The sequence below is a fragment of the Pogona vitticeps genome, chromosome 4, assembly GCF_051106095.1.
Source record: "Pogona vitticeps strain Pit_001003342236 chromosome 4, PviZW2.1, whole genome shotgun sequence".
Classification (NCBI taxonomy): domain Eukaryota; kingdom Metazoa; phylum Chordata; class Lepidosauria; order Squamata; family Agamidae; genus Pogona; species Pogona vitticeps.
The window spans coordinates 3,909,098-3,935,437 of record NC_135786.1 but is presented as its reverse complement, the minus strand read 5'-3'; the positions used below and the strand labels follow the sequence as shown (position 1 = coordinate 3,935,437).

The window sequence follows — 26,340 nt, the reverse complement described above, 5'->3', positions numbered from 1 at the left end:
ATTAAGGCTTACTTGGCAGAGAATCCAAACAATGGGGACCAGAAGCTGCAATCCCTTTTGTTTGCTTATCGATCAGTGCCCCAAGCCAGTACCGGGTTCAGTCCGTTTGAACTTTTATTTGGGAGAAGGGTGAAAGGGCCCCTTGATTTGATCAAACAAAATTGGGAGCAGATCACCCAGGATGACCCACAAGATGTTGTGACATATATAGACTCTTTAAGGAATGACCTAAAGAGAAACCTAGAGCTAGCAGCAGAGACCCTGCAAGCTCAAAAGGTCAGAAAGAAAGCTTGGGATGACCAGGAAGGCAGGGAGAGGCACTTTGACCCAGGGGAGGAAGTGCTTTGGCCTAGGCTCTGCAAAGAGAACAAACTGCAGCTGGGTAGCCCAGAAATAAAATACTTGGGTCACATAGTAGGGGGAGGAGTGATAAAACTCCTCGAGGCCAAGATAGAAGCAGTTCGTGATTGGCCCAGACCCAACACCAAGAAAAAAGTCAAATCATTTCTTGGGTTGGTGGGCTACTACAGAAAGTTCATCCCGAGGTTTAGCGAGATTGCGGCTCCGCTGACCGATCTGACGAGGAAGAAGGCTGATGACCGCATCCCGTGGACCAGTGACTGTGAGGAGGCGTTCCGGAGGTTGAAGGAGGCGCTCATCAACTATCCAGTGCTGCGTGCTCCAGACTTCGACCGGGAGTTCATCATCTACACCGATGCGTCTAACAGCGGGGTAGGAGCAGTTCTTTGCCAGGAGGATGAGAATGGTGACCAGCATCCAGTGTCCTACCTGAGTAGGAAACTCCAGAAAGGTGAGAGACATTTGGCAACCGTGGAAAAGGAGTGCCTGGCAATAGTCTACGCGATCCAGAAGGCCAAGCCTTACATCTGGGGAAGACATTTTGTTCTGTGCACTGACCATTCACACTGCAATGGTTAAAGACAATGAAAACCCACAATAGTAAACTTATGAGGTGGGCTTTAAACCTACAAGACTATGACTTTGAAGTGAAGGTGGTCAGAGGGTCAGTGAACTGTGTTGCTGACGCCTTGTCAAGAAGACCCGAAGAATGAAGACGGCGAAAGAAACATGGACTGTGTATATATTTTGATGACAAAAAGTCAAATGTGTCTGTTTATTAAACATGTTGGTTTGTATGAATAAAGGTAACTTGATGTATTGTTAATGGCAAATGTTTAAATGCCTAATAGAGTGTAAGTATAAGTAAGTATGGTATTGTATGTTATTATATGACTGTTTTTGTTTGTTTTGGGTCCAGGTTGTTTTTTTGGTGAAAAGCACCTTAGCTTTCCCCCTACAAAACAACTTATAAAGAGGGGAGGTGTTACATACAGCACTGATGTTACCTGTCTGTCATGGGTTTGGAGGGAAAGTTCCCTCCTATGGGGAGTGGAAGGCGGGACATCAGGAGGAGGGGCTGTACTGTATATATAGGTGATGCGTGTGTGGTGAAGAGAGACGCTGGGATGTGAAGAAGCAGCAGCTGGGAAGAAGAAGCTGGTGTGGGAGTCTGTGTATCAGACAGGGTACTACTGTGTGTCAGAGTACCAACCTGATAGGTTCAGGTGTCTGTTGGTTAGCCAGAACTGATAGGTTCAGGGTCTGTGCTTCAAGTTAAGTGTTCTGTGTGAACCAAACTGTGTGTATGTATGATTGAGACTAAGCCACATTACTGTATCTTATTCACCTGATCATTTTATTTTCCCTGTGTGTGATTTAAATAAACCTTGTTCTTTTATTTGTTTAAAAATCCATCCCTGGTCTGTGTGACTTCTTATAGGGAATGGTTGGTGGCAGCTTAGTGAAACTGTGGCATATCCCAGTAGGTCTGGGTTTGTCACAGGGTCTTCCTCTTTTCCTCCTGCCTTCCACCTTTCCCAGCATTATATAGTCTTTTCCAGAGAATCCTTCCTTCTCAGGATGTGGCCAGAGTAGTTTCAGCATGTTTCCCTCCAGAGATAGTTCAGGTTTCATTTGATCTAAGACTTCCTAGTTCACTTTTTGGCAGTCAAGGGCATCCACCAAGCTCTCCTCCAGCATTACATTTCACGTGAATCATTCCCCCCCCCCATCCACTTGCTTTACAGTCCAGCCTTCTCTATTACATGTCTCTTTTTAAAAACAAAATATACAGGATTGCTGTTCTCAGTGACTGAGGAATAACGCAGCAGAATGGAAATAAATTAACAAATTGATTACCTTTCTTTGGGGGTGAGTGCTAAAGGGATCTCACTGGAGAAAATTAATTGGTTCTAGTCTGTATTGGGTCAAGGGTTATCTTTCTTTCCACTGCTTTGAAGGTGTGTTTTCCTTTGGAGAAGCCAGGGACTCAATCTGGGAGCATCTTGTAAGTTTGTCATTTCCCACCCACCCCTGCTTGGTCTTATGACTTGCAAAGCACCTTAGAAAGGAGCAGAATACGCTTTGAAGAGGGCAACTCTCAAACAAGTGGGAAGGGTTCGATGCTAGGAATGAAATGCAGAAGGAGCCAGGGTGCCTGGGTCTGAAAAAACTCATTTTTTCAAAGGAATTTGAAGAAAGCAGCAGGAAAGGAGTCCCGTGGCACAAACACTGTCTGAAAGCAAAGCCCTTGGCCCTCAAAGTGGGCTTCGCTAAACCCCTTTCCATTCCTAGTTCAAATCACCATTTGGACGTAGAAATTCTCCCTTGGAAAGACTGAGGCTGAGCCTCAGAAAGCCCCCTGTACCAAGCAGAGGGTTGTGGAATGGCCTCCGTGGCCTCGTCCTTCATATTCACAGCTCTCCTTTCTATCTCATTCATGGCCACAGTCCGTAGCATCACCTTCCTGGAAGGATCAAGGCCAAAGCACGTCAGGGCCAAGGGCAGGCGGGTCCTTGCGCTTTCACAGAAGCAGGGCAGGTGAAGGCCCAGAAGGAAGCAGAATTCCTTCTGGCTGTGGAAACGGGCAGGAGGGAAACTCCAGGAGATGGGGTTCAAACTCCGGGCGAAACCTGGCAAATCGGATGATGCAGCTGCCAGCTATTTGGGGCACGGATTGGAAGCAAGCTCACATCTTTGTCCAATTATTTTTGCAGTGAGGCAGTGAGAACTGGACCACAAAGAAGGCTGACCGCCGAAGAACTGATGCTTTTGAATTGTGGTGCTGGAGGAGACTCTTGAGAGTCCCCTGGACTGCAAGGAGAACAAACCTATCCGTTCTGAAGGAAATCAACACTGAGTGCTCACTGGAAGGATAGATCCTGAAGCCAGTACTTTGGCCATCTGATGAGAAGAGGAGACTCCCTGGAAAAGACCCTGATGTTGGGAAAGTGTGAAGGCAAGAGGAGAAGGGGATGACAGAGGGGCGAGATGGATGGACAGGGTCACCGAAGCAACCAACATGAATCTGACCCAACTCCGGGAGGCAGTGGAAGACAGGAGGGCCTGGCGTGCTCTGGTCCATGGGGTCACAAAGAGTCGGACACGATTTAACAACTAAACAACAAGTGAGCCCTGGCGTTAACTGGGAATGGGTAGCGATGGCTGGCCAGGGCCTTAAAGCCACTTCACCTCCAAGAATCCAAAAGGCTACAGCTGTTCCCCAATACCTCAGCCGATGGCGGAGATACCTGCCAACCCTCTTCCTCTCTCTGTATGTGTGTGTGTGTGTGTGTTTGCATTTCACGAACGCAGAAGGCTTTCGACAACCATTCCCCCTTGCCAGGGTTGGGCACCCGCCAGAGGACCGCCGGCCGGAAGCTCCCGCTCGGACCCACACCCTTGGCCGGCGAACCGGTTATTGTTCAGAACTTCCCTTCCACTCACCACGGCAACAAGTAGAGGATGGCGAGGCTGCTCCCTGCCACGGCAACCAGCAGGACGTAGACCAGGAAGCCGTGAGTACCCAAGGTGAGGACAGTGAGGACGGGGATCATTGGCTGCAGCAGAGAAGAGGGTGGGGGGTGGCAGGGAAAAAGAGCCTGGTGAGAGATGCCTCCACCCAGCATTTGCAAGCCTCTGGTTTTGCTCCTAGCATCCTCCTCCTCCGTGCATAACACCTTTTTTTAAAACCCTTCGGCAAAGAAATGAACATACTAGGCAGGGATTCTGGGATCTGCCAGCCTAACAAGGAACTTGTCCACCTGCACACACCTGAAGAAAGTTCAGGTGAGTGGGATTCACCTCTAAACTCGCTCAGGGCTGGAGGCAGAAAATGAAGGGAGGCCAGGAAAGGAAAATATAAGGAGCTCACCCCCCCCCCAATGTTGCTGGACTACAAGTCCCATCATTCTCTGCCACTGGCAATGCTGACTAGGACAGATGGGAGCTGTTGTCTAACAGAATTTAGAAGGCCCCCATGTTTTCTGCCTTGACGTAGCCACATAACATGGGTGGCTCTGGAATCGGCTGATTCCAATACCATGCATTTGTCACCAGTCCTTCTTTGGCTCAGCATCCACAAGATTAAAACGCACATGACGTAGCATCCTCACAGACAGTCCACGAAGCCAGGGTGGGTGCAAGAAAGCTGCCATGGCATCGTGTCACATCTTCTAGCCTGCTACGTGTTGCCATGGAAGAGAAGGAGCCATAGAGGATGTGTTTAGATGCATTTCTTTTATTAGTTTCATCTCCTTTATAAGCTGCCTTTCTCCCCCCAAAAGGAGGTTGTGTTCAGTATTTACCAGAAATCGGTAACAGCTAAATGGGGAACTAGAAGGCAGAAGAGTAGGGGGGACTTACAATTTATTAAATAGGAAATCCATTTAGGGATAATATAGGAGGATTGATTCCTAAACATGGTTACAAAAGTCCCTAAAGCTGAGTTCTATGTGAGCTGGTCTGCCTCTGAAACTTACAAAATGGAGGCGAAGGAAGAAACAGGCAGTGGCCTGAGAGAGAGAAGGAGGAAGGAAGCTTAAAAATACCAATCTGTCTGTAGATCTGGAAAAAATGGAGCAGGGAGGCACCCTGCCTATTTGCTGATTCTTCCCTCCCTTCCTCCCTCCTTCCCAGTTTCATATCAGTCCCTTGCAAATTAAGCCAATTGGTTTTAACTTTATTAAATGCATAGTATAGAGGTGGTCCGACAGGGTAAACCCTTGGATGATCTTGGACCTGATTTTCATCTGTGTTTGTCTCTCTGTATGTATGATGTGCCACCATGTCATAATTCGACATATAACGACTCTAAAAGAGTTTTCAAGTGAGATACTTAAAGTGTGGTTTTACCAGTTCCACCCGCCGCCACCAAGGGAAGTTCCCATGGCTAAGTGAAGATTAGAACCCAGGACCCCTGAGTCACGGACTGTCCCTCCCCTATCCACTACACCACAGTGCTTGTCTTAGTGCAGAAGTATACCATACTTGTGTGTGTGTGTGTACATCTACATAACCTGGGTGGAGCAGGGGGAAGGGGGAAACGGGTTCTGTGTGCCAGGCGGATGACACCCGTTTTTGGCTCTCCATTCCACTGCAATTCGCTCAAATCCTTCCAACTGGCTTTCCTGCTCAAAGCAGGAGGTCAGCCAGATTCCATTCTTCCCCTCTGCAACTTATCTGGGCGTCTCCCCATCCACACTGGGAACAAACTGAGCCGGGCCAATCCTGCCTCCATCTGGCTTCCGGCAGAAGCCTAGCCGTCTTGCCACACACAGAGCCTGGTTCTCTTCCTCCCCAATCTGCCCTGCCTCCTGCTCTTGGCAAACCCTGTGCCAACCTGCCTGTCCTCTCTGCCAAGCCCTCATGGCTACCTCGATGTCGGAAATGCGGTCTTCACAGTCATCATTCCTAGGTGGAGCCAGGGCGGCTCAGCGCTCTTGGCTCCAGAACTGCAGCAAAGGGCTTTTCCCGGAAGATCAAATTTGTGTGATTTGACTAGTGTTTTCAAAGACCTTTTCTGTAAGGTTGTGACTGGTCGCTTTGTATTAACAATTAAGCAATTCTGTCACACGAGGAAACAGACAAGGTCATCAGCTCACAAGTTCACCTCTGCCGCTCACTCGCTCACTGGGGCCTTGGACACGTCTCTGGCTCTGTTTCAAACTTTTAGCAGTGTCTTAAAAAGTGGACCGTAATGTACGAAAGATTACACAGAGCTAAACCTGTTGGCCTTTCAAGTGACACAAACTTTTCTTTTTGTTTTTGTTTATGTTGAAATAGACGGAGAGCTCTTCCAGAAAGACCAGTTGTCCTCTTTAATGTACTGGTTTCTACACAGGTGTTACCAGCATTTTTCCTGCCATCCGTAAGACATTCCTCTTGTCTTGCTTGGTGCAGTGACTTTCCCTCTGACTTTCCGTACCTTTTTGTCCCTCCTGAGATTATGGTTTATTTTTAGTACCATTTTGTTCCAGGAGGTACTCCCCATTTGAAGCTGACGTCCAGTGAGACCTTCAGTTTCAGAATCTTTCAATTCGCATACAACCACGCAGACAAATGGCAGTGGAGAGCATGACAAACATCACATTATGTGTGCACCACAAAAGTAGAAAAAAGGAGCCAAGATAACACAAGGATTCAAACCCATTAACACTGTATATTATACGTATGGATGCAAACTTAGGAAGGAGATGGTTTTCTACAGAAATTGCTAAGCATCTCACCTGACGGGCGAATGATAAACAGGCAACCTGTGTGTCAGCTGAGCAGATATTAGGGATCAATGGACAATGTCAAGATCTCTAACCTTCTTCCTTGTTGTTTATTATCTTTAAATCGTTCCTGGACAAGACGGCTATTTAAACAACATGCGGGGAATCGCGAGCTGCAGAAAGCAACTTCCCCCCCACTCTCGGAGTGAGAAAGGGGAAGGCAAAGATGACTCATTTCCAGGTATTTCACCAAGAAAAAGGACAGACCCTTTGGGGAAAAAAGGCTTACCAATAGTCCTACGTAGACGGTCGTCTTCTTCCCAAATCTTTCCAGAAAACACTGCCAGAGGTAGATGGAGACACAGGCCACCCCCTAAGAAAGGCGAGAGAGGTGAGCAGAATGACCACGCCAAATCCCGGTGTGTTTGTGGAGTTCTCATCACAACAAGGTTCGGTTGTGTAAGGTTACGTCTATTTGGATTTTTTTAGTCCATCTTTCAATTTTAAACCATATTTTTTTCTAAAACAAAAGAAGCCAAAATGAAAAAGATATATAAAATATGATGATAAAAGCAGCCACCCTAACACATCCCTTTCCAGATATGTTGATTACAGATATCATCATCCTGAGCCAACATGGCCTCGCCACCCCCTTGGAGGATACCCAATAAGGGAAGGCTGATAATACTGGCAGAGTGTGGAAATTGGCGGGGGGGGGATGTTTTTAAAAATTCCTGCTATACAGTGGAGAAAAAAAAATCCAGGCAGGGACCTACAGAGCAGATTATTATAATTACAAGTCTCCCTCAAATATACCATCCCTTATTTTATAGTTAGATTTATGTCAGCTGGCAATATCATCTCCAACCTCCCAAAGGCATCATATATGCAGGTTCTAAATCATTCCAAGAGAGAAAAGCAGCAAGACAGCTTTAAAAAGATCAAAGACTGAAGCCGAATGAAATCAAACCCAGGCCTAACCAAAGAGCAGAGTCAAATCATTCCATACAAAAAGATCTGGACAGTGAACCGACGTGGGGTAAGCCAACGAGGGCACAGAGAGCCACATCCCAAGTTCGCCTCTCAGAAACAGGCATGGGTGCTACCATGAAGAAGGTCCTGCTCGCCACCCTTGATTCACTTTTTCAGACTACAGCGGAGTCTCGACTTACGAACGGCTTGACATATGAACGTTTCGACTTACGAACCGCTCTCATAGGAATATATGGACTCGACTTACGAACTTAGATTCGAGTTACAAACTCTTTTTTCCCTTTTTTTTAAAGCTAAGTCATCTTAGGTTAAAAGGAAAAAAGAAAAAAATATCCCCCTCTAGTGGCAGAAGGCAGAATAGTAGCTTCCCATTAGTTTCTATGGACGAAAAGAGCAGATACGGATTAAATGGTTTTCAATGCATTCCTATGGGAAATGCAGATTCGACTTAAGAACTTTTCGACCTGAGAACTGCCTTCCAATACGGATGAAGTTCTTAAGTCAAGACCCCACTGTATAACTCAGGGACCGTGGGATTCTGGGAGCTGTTGTTGAAAAAATGGGATGTTTCCTCCCCAGTCACTGTCCTCACCACCAGTAGACCAATCGGTCATCAATGCCTGGACGCAGGAAAGGGGCTGGTGAGGGAAAGCGAGGGAGCCCAGCCCAGGAATCCTCTCTGCGGTGCGTTCTATCAACCCAGCGCCCAGGGCCAGAGAGGTGAGACCTACCAGCATAATGAGCAGCAAGTACTGGAAGTTCTCAGCCTGTCCAATTACGTGCGTGTTGAAGAGGACAAAACTCCCCTGGATGAGCTGTCAGGAGGAAGGAAAGAGGCTCAGCATTTACCAGCCACACCGGAGCATCACTCTGCTCCTTGCAAAACCTTCCAGCTCTGGTTGTTAGTTTCTACCTTCAATCGGTCTACATCCCAATCCAAACGAAAGGCAGTGCCAAAGAATGTTCCAACTACTGAACAATTGCACTCATCTCACACGCCAGCAAGGTTATGCCCAAAATCCTACAAGGCAGGTTTCAGCAGTATGTGGACCGAGAACTCCCAGAAGTACAAGCTGGATTTCGAAGGGGCAGAGGAACTAGAGACCAAATTGCTAACATGCACTGGATGACCGAGAAGGCCAGAGAGTTCCAGAAAAACATCTACTTCTGCTTCATTGACTGCGCAAAAGCCATTGACTGTGTGGACCACAGCAAACTATGGCAAGTCCTTAAAGAAATGGGAAGTGCCTGACCACCTTATCTACCCCCTGAGAAATCTATATGTGGCATAGGAAGCAACAGTTAGAACTGGATATGGAAACACTGATTGGTTCAAAATTGGGAAAGGAGTACGAAAAGACTGTATATTGTCCCCCAGCTTATTTAACTTATATGCACAATACATCATGCGAAAGGCTGGACTGGAGGAATCCCAAGCCAGAGTTAAGATTCCTGGAAGAAATATCAACAACCTCCGATATGCAGATGATTCCACTCTGATGGCAGAAAGTGAGGAGGAATTAAAGAAGGAGAGTGCAAAAAAAAGTCTGAAGCTTAATCTCAAAAAAACCGAAGATCATGGCCACTGGTCCCATCACCTCCTGACAAATAGAAGGGGAAGATATGGAGACAGTGAAAGCGTTTACTTTCTTGGGCTCCCTGATCACTGCAGATGGTGACAGCAGCCATGAAATTAAAAGATGCCTGCTTCTTGAGAGGAAAGCGATGACAAGCTTTGACATCTTAAAAAGCAGAGTCATCACCTCGCCAACAAAGGTCCACATAATCAAAGCTATGGTTTTCCAGTAGGGATGTATGGAAGTGAGAGCTGGACCATAAAGAAGGCTGACAGCTGAAGAATTGATGCTTTTGAATTGTGGTGCTGGAGGAGACTCTTGAGAATTCCCTGGACTGCAAAGAGAACAAACCTATCCCTTCTGAAGGAAATCAACCCTGAGTGCTCCCTGGAAGGACAGATCCTGAAGCTGAGGCTCCAATACTCATGGCCATCTCATGAGAAGAGAAGACTCCCTGGAAAAGATCCTGATGTTGGGAAAGTGTGAGGGCAGGAGGAGAAGGGGACGACAGAGGATGAGATGCCTGGACAGGGTCAGCGAAGCGACCAGCATGACTTTGACCCAACTCCAGGAGAGGCAGTGGAAGACAGGAGGGCCTGGCGTCCTCTGGTCCATGGGGTCACAAAGATTTGGACGTGACTTAACGACTAAACAACAACAAAAGCAACCAAAGGGGTCCATTTCAAAGGGACGTGTTTGCACATCAGAGCAAGCCATGGTTTATCTTAACTTTGGCTTGTTGCTTAAACCATACATTTCTCAATGGAAGACCTCACAAACTGGGGCTTGTCTCCCCCAGATCTGGTTTGTCTATCTCCTGCCTGTTCCTTGGTCATCTTTTGAGGTGGTGAGCTGGATAAATAAGCCACAGTCAAGACATGATTGCAAGTTTGGATGGCATGACAAGCCGTGGACTGAACAAGTCAGAGTCAACAGCAAACTAAGGGTCCAGGTTGTCAAGATATGGGGAGAAACCCCGTAGTTAGGATGCTAAGGGCATAATGAAGCATCAGCGATGTTATCACAAAGTCACACAAACTTGTTAGAAATCCGATTTAATGCAAGAAGGGAAGGAAGCCACTCACAAGCTCCCCTGTTCCTTTCGCATGCAAAATATACACACACAGAACACAGCTAGCCTCTACCTTAGAGGCCAATTAGCTAAGTACCCAGATCAAAAGCCTTTTGAAGTTCCCTTTTTGGTCAGAATCCCCAGGGAATACACACACCGGGCACCGGGGAGCTTAAGTCGGGCTCCTGGAGTCAAACAAGGGGGTCTGTTTCTTCCCAGAAGATCAAGAGATGGAACCCCAGCAGAGAAATGGATTATTATCAGGAAGAAGAACCCAAAATCTATATAAACAAGGGAGGAGGGCCAGCACGGTTTTGCCAAACCACAGCTGTGAGGAAGCATAGCTAGTACGGTAACTGCATTCTTTTGAGTGCCTGCTGCCGGTTTATGTTTTGCACAAGAAGTGGTGAAAAGTTATCTGTGCAAGCCAATTGCTTTACTCGTCTGACCATGTCTTGACTTCCTTTACTTTTAATAAAGTTACCCTTCTGGAAACAGTCCACTTGGGGCGTGGAGGGTTCAGTCTTGAAGAGCTGCTTTGGGTTAAACCTCACCCCAGGGGCCCATGACCCTGTTATCGGGGTATTTTGTCCTTAGAACATGTCCAAAGGGCAACGAAGAAGAGAAGGTTGGTGGCAGCATTTTTACCAGGAATTTAAAAGGGAATTAAGCCTTTTTTGGGGCTGCGATGGGAAAGAGGCTGCTGGCTCGCCTTCTCCCCAGCTGTAAATGGCCTAGATCCTAGCCCAAAGTTGCTTTATGCAGGTCATGGCTCATGGCTGGTTATGACGGATGTGCTTTAACATAGGTGGAGAAGCACAACATGCCAAGTTCGAACCATCCCACACATGACACCAGAACACAGACAAACTCCTGTCCTCTGAAGATGCTGGCCACAGAGACCGGTGAAATGTTAGGAAGGAAAACCTCCAGAACATGGCCAGATAGCCCGAAAAACCCACAACAACCATCGGATCCTGGCCGTGAAAGCCTTCGAAAAATCATGGCTTAATTACAATGTGTGGATATAGCAGCTGGTGTAAAATGCAGTAGGCACAATAGAGGGTGGGCAGAGTTTTCTGACATGGTTGGGCTGCAGCCCCAACGGCCCTCCGAGCACAGCCAATGGGAGAGAGTGGAGGGCATCGCCACTCCCCATATGGAAGGCCGCCCTTTGCTCTCCCCTATTTTAAAGGAACACAGGGGATGAAGGCCAGAGTGCGAATCCTCTCTTTCCAAGGCCTGAGTCGTGCAAGTGCACCCTCTCCATCAAACGAGTGGGTGCTCAATTTTGGGGGGGGGCTTGCCTCAGTGGCAACCGCCCAACGTGAACGCGCTGAGGTTCACAGGAGAACCTGTTTGTCTCCTGCTGATGCTCGACAGTCACTGAGGCTGCACATGGGGAGGCGTTTCATGAAGTGGAGAGGAAACAGGGTGAGCAACCGCCTCGAACCGGGGAAACAAGGCGGGCCATCCGGCATGGTCTCCTTCCCTTTTCCTTTGGGATCATTTCAGTGACACTTCTTGCCCTCGGCGGGTTGGGCCGCCTCTCCGTCTCCTACCCAAGACTTGGAAATGTGTCTTTTCTACGACATTCCAGACCAGCAAGCCCAGTGCTCACGAGGGAAATTCTAGGAATGGTGGATGAAATGACTAATTTTATCAGGCATAATTCGTCCTTCCAAACCACCACCACCCAAATCAGGTTCTCCTTGATCCTGTCGTCTGCCTTGGAACTTGGGAACACCTGCCTGCAAAAGTCCTGCCTTTCTCCTGGATTAAACCACCCCCACGAGCTGAGGTTTCGCCCTTCTGTTGCCCCGTTGTCCACGCCGTGCCTGGAGGTGCCCTCACCTGGAAGGCAAGCGACATGAGCAGGAACCAGCCCAGGAGGCGGGTGAAGGGTCTGTGGGCGCCCAGCATGCAGAAGCCCGAGAGACTGGTCTTCCTGAAAGAGCCAGAAGATGGATCTGGAGAAGAAAGCAAGCAAGCAAGCACATAGGCCTGAATGAGAGGATAGGTTTCCATGATTTTGAGATGGTCTCCAAGGTTTATTAACGCACGCGACGTCAAAAAAAGAAAATGCCACCGCCCTGAATGTAAAAGTCGGAAATGCCAGCAGGACTGCCCGACTGACTCAAGGATTGTCCACAAGTTGTGGCCTCCGGAAGAAAACCTGCCGCCCCTTGATGCTGAGAGCAAGGCTTGCATGCATTGCTCTGCCCTGTGGAACTTTCTGCGTCCATAAAACGTCTCCTGCATGCATAAAACGTCTGCTCGCAACCACGAGACCCAACTACACAGCAGAACAGAAATGGGCCTTCAAGCATGGGCAGAGTTCAAACCTCTCAGGGACTGGCTGTTGCCCAGGATGGCGATGTGGAACCTCCAGGCTCAGAGGCAGTCTACCCCTGCTGGACAAGGCAGGCCCTCGGTCAGAGACAGTAGACACTCTCCTTGTGCTTTTTTGGGACTGCCTTCAAGCACACCTAAAGCATGGATCCTTGGGGGACCCTACGACCCAGGAGCCCAGCATGTCCCATCCAGATGTTGAGGAGCCAGTGGTGACCGATGTGGTACACCACCACCCCTCAGGTCCACAGCTTGCAAAAGTTACTTTCTGGATGATGGCGGGTTCATTGAAACCATAAGAAACTTACGGGAATGCTCTTCTACGCCGAAGAAAAGCACGAGGCAGGAGAAGCAATAAATGGAGCCGAGGACCAGGGAGGCCCCCACGTAGGCCTTGCGCTGCAAAAGGCAGGGGGGGGGGAACACAAATTAATCCATTGCTGGGCAGACAGCAAGAAGGGGAATGAACTGTATATACCCTTCCTTCCTGGCAGAGAGGCCAGATCCAGATCTGGAGGGTGGAGAACCAGAAGATTACCAACTAGGATGAGTTTGGTCTCACTCTGTAGGATTTGAGCTCGGAACTTTTTCGGGGGGGGGGGGGCTTGTGATGATGCACTCACAACTGCAGTCTACAGGGTGAAGGTGGAAGCCCTTCCATTGCTCTCGGCAGCTTTGCAATCCTTGGACGGAGCTTGGAAAAGTGACTACGATGGATTACAGTTCGCAGAATCCCCAGGCACAGGCGCTGAAGGATCAGGGGAGATGTAGTCCAAAAAAGCCTTCCCCGTTTTGCTCTTGGTGTCCTCTTGAGCCACCCCACCCCTGCCACTTCTCAGTCCAGCCTGTAACATTGGACCAAAGGGCAGGTCTGCCTTGGACTCCCCCCCTCCCCGGACCATCCCATCTTGCCCTGGGGTTCTTCCTTCCAGCTGTTGACTGCCCCCCCGCTGCTGAGCCACCCCCTTCCACCCAGTCCCCCAACCTTGCACATCCATAGGTTCCGATCCTGAGTGGCTGCTGACTCTGCCCCTACCCTGACCAGCCCCCCTCGGGCAGATGATTCCCCTGACATCCGGCTCTCCATCAGCAAAATGGGGAGTGCTGATGAGGAGCAAGAGGGAGGTATTGGTGTGCTTGAGGGGGAGGGGGGAGGTTTTCCACGCATCTCACCCTTCCCCCCAAAAAGTCTGTAAAATGATAACCGCAATAGATAGCCTGGGGAGAGCACTCAGGAACCACAGAAGGCACACATCCCTCCAAAAGATTGGACTGGACTGGAGCGGGTTCATAGGTCTATACTTTGCATGGAAAAAATCCTGGCCACCATCCCCAATGTAATGTTCGTTACTTAAATGAATTACATAGGATTGCAATATCCCTGCAGGATTGGTTCCAAGCCCCCTCCCCCACTGTGAAAGCATCAAACACCATGCATTACATGGTCTCTGGCTTTCTCTAGTGGCCACGCCTGGTAAATACAGCCTGGAAATACATATAAATATGTATTTCTAGGGGGATTTATTTGGTGTTTTAAGGAGCTGGTAAGTGAATCCTGCGGAGGGGAGGGTGTCCTACTGTAATCTCAGCAGCTGAGATCCTTTGCAAGCTGTAACACGTCCTGATTAGGATTCTGACACGCCAAGAGGCTCGGCAATCCGTAACTTTTCTAGGTCCCTGGGAAAGCTAGTTCTACTTTCACATCTGTCGCCAAAAATAACTCCCTACAATTCTGTCAAAGGAACAACAGGCAGCCCAGCGTCTCCAAGGGTGTCTAGGAAAGACCCTCAGGCTAGTTAGGTCACAGGCTAGATTCAGCAAAAGGCAGTTTCCTGACAGCCCTGCAGGGACAGTCAGATGCCTAAAATGCAGAAAAGGAGGACTCCTGTTAGGTGGGGAATCCCCACGGCAACATTTTGTTGCAAAGCCCTCGCTTCTCCCCACCTGCTCTCGACCCCACCACAGTTCAGCCTCCCCGACCAGCCGCAGGCCCTTACAGTCTGGTCAAGAGTGTCCGGCAGCAGGAGGGAGGCGTTGCTCAGGGTCACGTTCCCCGGGTCACAGCTATTCTTCATGGCTGCATGATGACCGCCCACCATTTGTGCCTGGATACAGGATCCCACCAAAGTGCTCAGCACCTCCACCGCCATCCCTGGAAGAAAGCAGAAGACGTATGAGCTGGAAGGATTGTGAACAGCTAAAACAGAGGCCGTTCTCGACAGGAGGCAGAAAGGTTTCTTTGCAAACACAGCTTGGAAAAGTTACTTTCCCCCCCCCCCTCTCTTTTTTTGGACTCCTCCTCTCAGAACCCCCTGCCAACTCAGGCTGGCTAGAGGATTCTGGGAGTGGTGGTGCAAAAAAAAAAAAAAAAAAAAAAAAGAGGAACTTTTCCAGGCTCCGGACTGGAAACTGCCATTCATCCTTCCTCTTCCAATGGACGGCACCCAAAATCCATGGTTTTTGAAATCTGTTGTCATTTTAGCTCACAGGATATAGCTTTTCAGTGTGTTGGATCACTGTGTGGGAAGCTGTCCAAACAGGGTGTAGTATTACCGTATTTTTCTGTGTATAAGACGCCCCATGTATAAGACACCCCCCACTTTTCTAATCCAAAATTAAGAAATCTAAGTGGGGTTTAGCAAGTGTAGGGGGAAAGGGATAAAAGCGCTGCAGAATCACTTTGATCCCTGCTTTCCCCTCCACTTGTTTTTGTTCTCTCCTCAACTTACTTCCATGTATAAGATGACCCTCAATTTTTAGTCTAAAGATTTTAGACAAAAGTATAGTCTTATACACAGAAAATATGGTATATTGGGCTCATTAGAAATGATACGAATTATATCATATACTGTATAATTCATGTCATTTCTAATGAGCCTAATCCAACAGGTGCAACTTGGGGAGGGCTTGGCTTAACCCCAGGAATCCAGTGGGAAAATGATCTGGTCCGGGTTAGCCCAGTGGAAGAACTATACTTTGCAGCCTGAAAAGCTGTCACATGGAACAGGAGCTGTGCTTTGCGATCCTGAAAGCGTGAAAGAATGTTGGCTTAAATTCCTTGTGTCGTGCAGCAGAAGTGCACGGATTTACAGAGCAAAATAACTTCTGGTTCCCTAGATGAGCCCACCCCTTTTCTCGTTAAATGGCACTTACCGTTTCAGTAACTGACTCTGAAACATCCGTGGTAGAAAGAACAAAAGGCTCCATTACTTACAATTGAACAGATCAAACAGCAAACCGACAAACGTGACAGCTTTCAACAACAGACGACCTGACTCCAACGGACTCACAAGAGGGGGGGAAAGAGCCCTGAGCAAAGAGGCGGGGCTCCCTTTGAAATCAGAGCCAAGAAAGGAAGGATTGGTTACTGCTGGGTAGACTGACAATCACCCCAGCCTAGAAAGGTCCCTTCCAGCCAAACCTACTAAAGGCAGCATGCGAGGCTGTAAATAACTCCAAGCTGTTGCTTGAAGGTTTCTCTGAGGAAGGAAGGCACATCATTGAAGCGTGCTTTGCACGGGTAGAGGAAAGGCCTCAAGGGGTATGTTTTGCTCCTTCCTCCTCGGCTTCAGCCCCACAGCCACGATTCAGCTGGGGTTTTCTCACCCAACCTTTCCCAAATTGGAATTTAACCCCCGCCTCTTGGGGGTCAGGGGAAAAACCCACTTCTGCTTGAATTGGAAATGCAGACCACAGAGCATCCGGGCTTCCTGCCCTGGCGGTGTTTGGCCTTTTACTGATCGGCGCCCTTGCAAAAAAGACTTACTGAATGACGTTGCAGAATCCCGCTCTTTTTCACTTCCTCCAAGAAACATGGTCAGCGAGGAATAAGGTACGTGATAGCACTGGAGGGGAGGAGGATAAAAAACCACGTCAGCCAGGCCTAGCCCAGCACACAATTTTGCACATTCAGTTGCCTTATCCGGCTTGGCGTTTTTGTGGCAGCGCTCCCGAACACGCCAAATGTTTTGCGGCATCACAACAGTCCTGCAGAGTAGGCCAATGCAGGATGATCCCCGTAGGGGATGGGGGCAAGTGGTGTGAGCCCTGGCTGCCAATTCAGCTGCCCCACAGGCTGTGAATCCAAGGCTAACCCGTGCATTCGTAGCCTAAGATAAGGAAAGAGGAGATGTGATGGGCGCCGGGTGTTTCATAAACTCCACAAACATTTATGGGTCTCCTTTATAGAGGACCTGGGGCAAAGGGGAAGAAGAGGGGAAAAGTAATTGTTAATTATTTCTCCCTTAGAGGGCATGGTTGCCCATTTTTAGAGGGAGGGAAGAAGGGGTAAAAATTATGGGTACAGCAAGGCAGTGAAGGAGCCCCGGGTGTCAAGAGGAATCTGGAGCCGACCCTCCAGGGATCTGGCGAGGTGGCTCCGGAGAGCCCCTAGAGGTTCTTCACTCTGGTGAATGCCAAGTCCAAAGGTGGCGTCACGTTCCCGTTGGCCAAAAGCATGATTTCCAGACAACACGTGATGTGTTTGTGATGGGCAGAAAAAGAAGATGTCGGCTACCGCTTTTTGCGGCTTCAAATATACATTTTGAGATCAATGGAAAGCACGGCTGCCCGGAATGTCCGCCGTCCCACCTGCGCTGCCTCTGCAGAAAGCATGATGGAGACCCATCTGTTCAATGTCTTCGGAGCGTGACGACCGGATATGGTTCCCAAGGCATCATCACCAGGCATAGGCGATGGTGTGGTTCTGATCAGCCCACCTCCTTCCCTTCAAGTGACTGTTTCCCAAACCCCAAAGCATTCTGGGGTGATTGCAGAATTCTGGGATTGTGATTGCAGAATTCTGTGTCCGGTGGGCTTTGGCCCTTAGCAGGGGCTCCCCTGTGAATGCTGTTGGAAGGAGAACTTTACACCGTCTTTTCTGTCTCATCAACCCCTACAGATTCCCAGAGCCCACCTTTTGAAATTCAGGAGGCGCAAGACCAAAACCCAAACCCCAGAATGAACACCTAAGGAATGAATCAACGGGGAAAGGCGAACCACCGTCCTTCGGCCCCGCGCACTCATCCTTACGCTCATGCAGGTCTGGAACAAGCAGTACATGGTCCAGTGCCAAAAGAACTTCTGAGGCGCCGAGAGAGACTCAGAGGGGACAAACCAGAGCAGGATGTAGAAGACCACCCCGAAGGGCGTGGAGGAGACGGTCCTGGAAGCAGAATATCAGACGGTCAGAAAAGCTTTGTGGCAGGACTCGAGCAAGGCTTGCCTTGGGTCTTCCTGGCGTGTTGGACTACAGCTCCTGTCGTTCTCAGCCAGCATGGCTAGGGAAGTTTCGGCTGAGGACGATGGGAGTTTTAGTCAGATACATTTGAAGGCTCTCTGGGGTTGGGGGAGGCCCAAAACAATCCCAAGGAGTAATTTTCTTACTATTAATCCAGGAGACCACTGATTGTCAACAGCTTCTGACACTCAAATATGTATATATATACAGTGGTGCCCCACATAGCGATGATAATCCGTTCCAGATAAATCGTTGCTATCCGGATTCATCGCTATACGGGGCAAAAAACCCCATAGAAACGCATTAAACCCTGTTTAATGCATTCCTATGGGGGGAAAACTCACCGTTATGCGAACATCCTCCATGGGGCAGCCATTTTCAGTGCCTCTAAAGCGAGGCAACACAGTGGGCAGCCATTTTGGAACCGCCGATCAGCTGTGCGAAAATGGGGCCTTTGGGAGGACCGCAGGGGGGAACCCTCCCCCGCGGTCCTCCCGAAGCCACCACCAGCATTTTTGCCCAGCTGAGCGGTGGTGGCTTTGGAAGCTCCCGCCGCTCAGCTGGGGGAAAATGCCGGCTAGGGCTTTGCGAGGACCATAGGCAACCTCGCAATGTGATCGCAAAAGCGACTGCAAAAAAGCTATCGCTATGCGGATTCGTCATTAAACGGGCCGCCCACTAAGCGAGGCACCACTGTACAGTATATACATTGCCATTAATTTCTCATGATGGTCGAACCCCCAGATATATATCCTACATATATAGGTAGGTAGGTAGGTAGGTAGGTAGGTAGGTAGGTAGGTAGGTAGGTAGGTAGGTAGGTAGGTAGGTAGGTAGGTAGGTAGGTAGGTAGGTAGGTACTCTGTTTCCCCGAAAATAAGACAGGGTCTTATATTAATTTTTGCTCCAAAAAAAGCATTAGGGCTTATTTTTAGGTGATGTTTTATTTTTTCATGCACAACAATCTACATTTATTCAAATACGGTCATGCCATCTTCTTCTGGTTGCTGCACAAAGGTGGAAGGTGGGGTTTCACTTCATTGGGGCTTATTTTGGGGGTAGGGCTTATATGACGATCATCCTGAAAAATCATGCTAGGGCTTATTTTCAGGTTAGGTCTTATTTTAGGGGAAACTGGATGGATGGATGGATGGATGGATGGATGGATGGATGGATGGATGGATGGATGGATGGATGGATGGATGGATGGATGGATGGATGACTGAAAGTCAGTCTGGGTGGATCTCAGCAACAATAAACAATAAGCAAAACATCAGCATATATAGCATAATAAAATACATAAAACATTTGAACATGCAATAGGTCTTAAAGGCTCCTCTTAAACTGCTGGTACTCACACTTTATTTTTATTTTGTTTTTATGCATTCTTTACATTGATATCCTTCCTTTAAAAGTTCCAGGCAGAGTATACGGGTGCCTTTCTCTCCTACCTGATCCTCTCAACAACCCTGTGAGGTAGGCCCAGTGGAACAAGAAGGACCATATCAGCCTTGCCCTCCGAGTGTCTGGCCTCACTGAGGACTAGAGGCCCAAAGCCCCAGACTTGGCGCCCTAACCATGACGCCCCATCACTCCCGCGTCACTCACCAGGGGATCAGTTTCCCACATTTCCTTCTGGGGCTCCTGGCGACCAGGATCCCCACGACAGGGTCCGCCAGGATGTTCCAGGCTCGCCCGAGGAAAGGGACCAGCGACGCAGGGAACGGCTCCATCTGGATCAGGGCAAATGATTGGAATCTGACTGGTGCCCAGGAAAGGTTTAAAAAAGCAGCCACACAAGGGATATTGCATGGGGGTGGGTGGGAAGGGGGTAATCTGGAGAGAGGAGTCCCACCAACGTCCCAGAAGCACACAGGGGAAGGAAAGGATCCGTGCTGGGTTTCTCTCCTACCTGCACAACATCCAAGAGGAACGTCTGAAAGAAAAACCCCACAACGTTTTCCGTGAGCTGATACGGGGCACCCCCGATGGCGTAGCAGATTTTCCTGCCTCTGGGTAAGGCTGGCTTCTCCTGGAAAGGAGATGGGCACAAGTAAGGAGAGCACCCTTTTGCTCCCCAAAGCATTTCAAGTTGCTCTCTGCCATGCAGACAAAAGAGACCCGCCCAGGAGGGCAGACCAAGTGGGTCGTGCGGAAAGGTGACCTATAGAGACACGCCGATTGGGGGGAGTTATTGGTTTGGACTAGAAGTCTACATACGATGCCCCAACTGGCCTATTGCTGGGCAGGTCATCGGATAGCTAGAGTGATCATTTCTAAAAGAATCGGCATCTCCATTCAAGGAAATGAGGACCTGTCCTCCCGGAGAGATGAATAGGGCTTCGGACATCCAGAAGAGCTTCCGCCACTGTTGGGAAATGGGCTGGTCATCTCAGGTTCGTCTCCATAGAAGACACAAAGTCAGCTGAAGAATGGCAGGTTTTCCCCCCTCACGGAATCCACTCTAGACTGAGTTCCAGGGAAGATCTCTATGGCATAACCCTTAAGAATTGACCGTAACGTCCTTGAGCTGTGATGCTTTTTTAAATTAAAATGGTCGTCCCAGAGGGCTTTTTAAAACAAAAGAAATCACCATGAAATAATTTTAAAATCGTATTTAAATTTTTTAAAAATTCCACTGAAATGCTAAGTATCTTTATTTATTTAAAGTCACTGATTCTAACTCACTCTGCTTGGAGTCCCTTTCTAGCTGCGCAGGTCTCTGACTCCATTTGGTAGCCTCAGATGAGAACAACACCAAGATAACAAGTCATTGGCGATGCAGTTGTATCTTGTGGAGATACTATGTGAATGTGACATAATATAAAAAGCGCCCCCTGGGACTGGACTAGGGTAACTACTTGATGCTCCTTCAGTGAGGCGGGCACAGAACTCTGCACATGTTCAAGAGCACTGTCTTCCTGTGTTCCACGTTCAAGCATGGGGAGACCGCAGCAACGACTCTGGCCCTCTCTAGAACTAGGACACTAGAACACCACCACAAACTTTGGTAAAGACGACATGGTTTGCCATCCAGCTAATAGGATGCTCCGTGTGGTACAGTCAATGACAGACTAGGACTCAAGAGGCCTGGGTTCGAATGCCTGCTCAGCTGTGGAAGCAGCCCACTGGGAGAGTGGAACTGGTAAATTAAAAAAAACACTCCTGAAACCGCTCACCTACCTTGATAGCCCTATTTGGGTCGCTATAAGCCGGTTCCCACTTGATGGCACACCACCACAACAACAACAACAGGTGGCAAGTGGCAGAAGGCTCAGAGTCTAGCTCACAACCTCCCGAGAGTTTCCCCTTCCTGCAAGAACCTGCCTCTGATCTATCGGCTGCCACCCCCTTTTGTTACAGCGAGGCTCCATCCGTTAATTATGGAAGGAAGACGCATCTACTCTGGCCGCGTGTCTGTCTTGAACCTCCCCACTCAAGAGTCTCATTTTGCTGGACTTAAACTACAGATGTTGCTGGGCTGCACATCTCCCGTCATCATCCCCCACTGTTGGCTGGGATTGACGAGAGTAGCTGCACAGCAACATCACTCTCTGTGTGCCTGCCTGCCTGCCTGCCTGCCTGCCTGCCTGCCTGCCTGCCAGACAGACAGACAGACAGACAGACAGACAGACAGACAGACAGACACACCTACCCCTACTCCAATTACACTCAGACCGGCTTTCATGCTGTACTTCCTATTGTGTTAAGATGATTCCAACCCCCCCCCGCCTTGATGAGACCGAAGTACAATTTCTCCACCATTTTCAAACTTGACTTCACCACTCTGAGACAGGAGGCGATCCAACATCCAGAGGCTGTCCGAGGTCCCACTAGGCAATGGGTGATTTTTTTAGGATGACACACACAGTCATTGCAGAGAGGATTGGGGTTGGACGAAAGGGTTGGGTTCCTACTTGCCCCTTCACAGCATTGTGGCCAAAGTGGGAGGACAAGGGTCTCGTCAAGACAGCCCCCGGCCGGCCAGCTTGTTCCTGTAAGGAGAGTCGACTAGTGTAGCCAGCTGGACCAATCCAGAACCACAACGGTGGAGCCGGTCTTTTGCAAAGTTAATGGCTCTGACTCCCCCCCCCATTCACCATCAGGCGACCCTCAAACACTTTGCATCACAAGAGAGAACGTTTGCAACAATGTGAGGTTCCTGGAGAAATCCATGTCTCTCCATGAGCTGCTGCTGTGAAGGTAGTGGGCCAAACTGGAGTGAAGAGGGAGTCCTGACAGAGGGTGGGAGGTGATGTCACAGATTCAGAAAATCTTGAACCCCGTTGCAGCCTGGCTCCACAATTTCACTCTTGGCTTCGTTTCACCAGGCCCTGTAACCAGGATGCTCCCGGCCAGAGCATAGCCATTTGGTGGGGGAAATAGAAGAGACACCAGGTGTACATAGCCCTTCATGTGACCGAGAGGAACGTGAAAGAGAACTGCAGAATGAGGATGCCGAGAACAGACCCTTGCCCTCCACTTGACTTCCTGCCGCCAGCTCGTTCCTCACCTTGAGCCTAAAAACTGGAAGGAGGGAGGTAACCGAGGAGCCCGTCTGGTCCCTGCAAGGGCTTGGGAAAGGTAGACCATGGGAAAAGGTTCCAGATTCTCTGGAAAAGACGAGAATGCTGGGCAAAGCTGAACAAAACAGGAGAAGAGGAAGACCGGATAGGAGAGGGATTGATTCCCTAAAGCTTGAATTTGCAAGAGCCCATAAGGGCTCCTGAGGACCGAACTTGACGGAGATGGCTCTTTCATCGGGTTACCGTCATTCCGAAGGGGTTTAATGGCGCCACATCAACCAGACCCAGAGCCTTTCCAATTGAGTCACACACACACACACACACACACACACACACACACACACACACACACACACACACACACACACACACACACACACACACACACACACACACACACACACACACACACACACACACACACACACACACACGATTCGGATGCCCAGAGAGATTTGTTCCTCAGCATCCTTCCAACAGGCTTCTGGGAAAATGGGCACCTGTTTCTTTTTTAAAAAAATCAGTTTAATTTGAGTCAGAGATGAGGAACACGACAGGTACGGCTGAGTGGCAGCTCCCCACCCTCTTTCCCCCCTTGGCCCTGATAACTCGAACGGCTATATTTTGGGGTGAGCTTTTGTGGACCACGTCCACTTCCTCAGACCTAAGGGAGAGATGGTTATGGCGGTCCTGTGGATCCCTGGCCCCGTGACCAGGTGGGGAGACAGATAAGGGACACAAAGGGTCTGCGGTTTGGTAGCAAAGGAGTAAGACTGTCGGGCTGTGAATGATGCCCTTCATCAGCTTACGAAGTAACAATAGCTGAGTTGGCACAGGGGGCAAAGCCTTTTTTTTTACATCCGTAAATAGCCTCTCTTTTTTCTCGGCCATAGAGCGATGGCCGGTTGGAGGCTGGTTTCCAACCGGCCATCTGGCGTCTGTGGTTTTGAATGACTGGGAGGGCCGTGTCTGCACCAGGGCGATGGTCTGTCTGCCAGCACTCACCTGCCAGGTGTGCAAAATGGCAAAGCAAGGCCGTGTTTATTTCGCAGCGGCCATTCACAAAACCCAGCCTGCTGGAAACGGGTTACAAGACACTTCGCTTGCTGGCTGGCTGGTGACCTTGGACAGGCCCACTTGGCCCGGGGCCGAGGCTATTTATAGGCCGGCTGTCTTTCCCTCTAATCTTTTTCAGATCTGCAGAGGTGGCTTTGGTGAAGAGGGAAGAGAGGCCACGTTTGATGGCGACCTCCAGATCGGTGTGGGATGCAGCACGCTTTATTGTTTTATGATGTGAGCTTCTGAAAACTGGCTTTTAACTGTTTTTAGTTAGTGGCTTTGGTCTTTCTGGTATACATTTAATTGTATTTTACAGTAACTTACAGTGGTTTCAGTTGCCTTGTCTGTCAGCCTCCTTGTTTATTATAAAATAAAGGCCAGAAGTGAGGGAAAGCAGCTTCAATGGCAATCAGACACCTTTCCGCACTTGAGGGAGCACTGCTTCTAAATACATGCTCAGTCAAAATTGCTCCATAGCGACTGAGAACAACTTGTTTGCTTTTAAAGTTAAGTCAAGGAGTTAAAATGCTACTGCCAACCCCACTGTCTTCTGTATGCGAAATGGGGACTTTGCACGTTGCCTCAGGTGGCAAACAAGCCAATACAGAGTGATGGTTAGAGTGCTGTGCTAGGATTCATGAAGGCCCAGCTCAGAGCCCCACTCAGCCATGAAAACCCACCAGGTGGCCTTGAACTGGGCATACTCTCTTGAGCCTGATCTACTTCACAGGGTTGTTGTGAGAGAAAAGTAGGGAACAAGAGAGCCAAAGACACTGCTTTCAGCTCCTTGGAGAAACGGCAGGACAGAAAAATAATGCATGGAATAAAGAAATAAGAATAAATGTGTCTGGGATGAACCAGACACCTTGCATGCAGAGTAGGGGGTGTGTGTGAATTAAAGGGGATCTCCTGCTCTGTTTAGGATGCCCAGTGTGGTGTAGTGAGTAGAGCAATGGACTCAGGAGGCCTGGGTTCGAATCCCCACTCAGCCATGGAAGCTCACTGGGAGCATGGAACTGGCAAATGACTTGGAAACCCCTTTTAGGATCGCTATAGATGGGTTCTGACTTGACCGCAGCTCTTGGCCCCAACCTGCTCTGTTTCGGGAAGGGCAGAGAGGCTTTCTCAGGGTCTCTTGGGAAGAGACCCCCCCTTCTCCCAGCAGAAAGCCCAAGGGAGCCAGCCGCGAAGGGGAGAGGCCGGTTTCCTTCGCAAACAGAATCAGCAGCCCCCCCCCCCTTGTTCCCCACGGAGGGCCGGTTCCCTTCCAGCTCTGCCCTCCTCCGATTAATAGAGAAAAGCCGGAGAGACGGATCTTTGCCAGCAGCTTCTTGGCTCCGCCTGAAATCCCACCCCCGCTCATTTATAGCACGGCTCTGAGAACAGCCTGTGTCTACCCCCCCACCCCGTCCCCGCCATCCGCCCCCCCCCCCAGCCCCTGAGTCACGCCGGCCCTTGGCGGCTCAGCTCCCCGCAGCTCTTCCGGGCAAGCCAGCCTCGCCCGCCTCTGCCAAGCTGCTAGTCCTCATTAAGGGAGCAGCGCCGGAGGCGGGCGCGGGGGTGGGGGAGAGGAAGGTGCGGCTCCCCTTGGCTTACCTGGAGGGGAGGGCGGCCCTCCTCTTCGGCCCCGCCGGGCTCAGGGGCGTCCTGGGTTAACCCCGTGCGCGCCGGATCGCCCCCCTCCCGGCCGGCTTCTTCCCCGGCCATGGCTGGGCGGCGGGTCACGGCGTGGCTCTGGTCCGGAGGATGATGGCTGGTTCTTTAAAGAGTCCTCGCCCGGCGTGCGAGTCCGGAGGAGGCGAGAGCCGGCGGGCGGGCGGGCGGGCCGGCCAGCGGGGGCTTCCCCAGCCCGGCCACAGGCGGGCCTCTCCCCTCTGGGACCGCGGTGGGAGGGCGGTGGGGGAGAGGGGGGCCCCTCTGGGAAAGGATCCTGACCCAAAAAAGGCGAAGGGGTGGCGAAGGAGGGGCGTCGCTTCGGGACCGCTCCGAGCGCCTGGCCGGGAGGGGCGCCGCCTGGAAACTGACCAGGGCCGGCAGGAAACTGACCAGAGGGCAGATGCGCTGGATTCCAACCCCTCGGCCAGTGCCTGCTTTTGCCCCAAGCCGGCGAGGGAGCCGGGTGGCCTTTTTTGGACAGAGCAGTCCTCGGTTTTGAAAGGCTGTCCCGTCCCGATCGGGTTTCAGAGGGTCGAGGCGCTTCCTGCAGCCCCTATGGATCAGCTCCCCGCAGCCCCTATGGATCAGCTCCCCGCAGCCCCTATGGATCAGCTCCCCGCAGCCCCTATGGATCAGCTCCCCGCAGCCCCTATGGATCAGCTCCCCGCAGCCCCTATGGATCAGCTCCCCGCAGCCCCTATGGATCAGCTCCCCGCAGCCCCTATGGATCAGCTCCCCGCAGCCCCTATGGATCAGCTCCCCGCAGCCCCTATGGATCAGCTCCCCGCAGCCCCTATGGATCAGCGGCCTCAGAGCAGTCCTGTCCTTCCCTCGGCCGTTGCAAAGTTCCGGCCGTGGCTTCCCTTACTGGATCCATCTCTCTCTCGGGTTTGGTCTTCCTCTCCTCCGGCTGCCTTTCCTTTCCTCTCCTCCCGCTTCGAGACCCTCTCCCAGCAGCCCCGTCTTCTCAGGTTGTGCCCCAGGATCATTAGGGAAGGATCCGGCACCCTCAAGGGTTCCTGTCAGGGGCTCATCCTCTCTTGCCGAGAGCAAGCTCAGCAAGCACCGGGGAGCCCCGGGTGTCGCCGCTTGCCGCTGAGGTTGAGAGCTGGATTTTAAACCTCGCCCTCCCTTCTCCGGTTTGGCTTCTTTTGGCAGAACCTGAAGAGGAGCCGGGCTGCCCTTGATGACTTTCCAAGCCGAGGAAGCTTTCCTCCTCGCTTTCTGGCTCAAGCCTCGGTCCCTGGAGGTTTTTGGGAGGTGCGGCCCCGTCGCCTCTGACTTTTGGTGA

At 50.3% G+C, this 26,340-nt stretch overlaps 1 protein-coding gene across 1 annotated transcript in view; it reads right to left on the bottom strand.

Annotated features, from left to right (window-relative positions):
- The window catches only part of LOC110070578 (sodium-dependent lysophosphatidylcholine symporter 1-A), a 33,380-nt gene extending 7,929 nt beyond the window's left edge, over positions 1-25,451 (bottom strand). The window contains exons 1-11 of the mRNA XM_072996640.2: positions 24,990-25,451; positions 19,721-19,840; positions 19,417-19,541; positions 17,601-17,733; positions 16,336-16,414; positions 14,567-14,721; positions 12,878-12,968; positions 12,072-12,187; positions 8,300-8,383; positions 6,865-6,948; positions 3,808-3,920 (exon numbers count right to left, since the gene is read on the bottom strand). Of these exons, the coding sequence (XP_072852741.2) occupies positions 3,808-3,920; positions 6,865-6,948; positions 8,300-8,383; positions 12,072-12,187; positions 12,878-12,968; positions 14,567-14,721; positions 16,336-16,414; positions 17,601-17,733; positions 19,417-19,541; positions 19,721-19,840; positions 24,990-25,100 (1,211 nt within the window). The 5' untranslated portion in view covers positions 25,101-25,451. The remainder of the gene's footprint in view (positions 1-3,807; positions 3,921-6,864; positions 6,949-8,299; positions 8,384-12,071; positions 12,188-12,877; positions 12,969-14,566; positions 14,722-16,335; positions 16,415-17,600; positions 17,734-19,416; positions 19,542-19,720; positions 19,841-24,989) is intronic.
- Between the last annotated feature and the right edge of the window lie 889 nt (positions 25,452-26,340).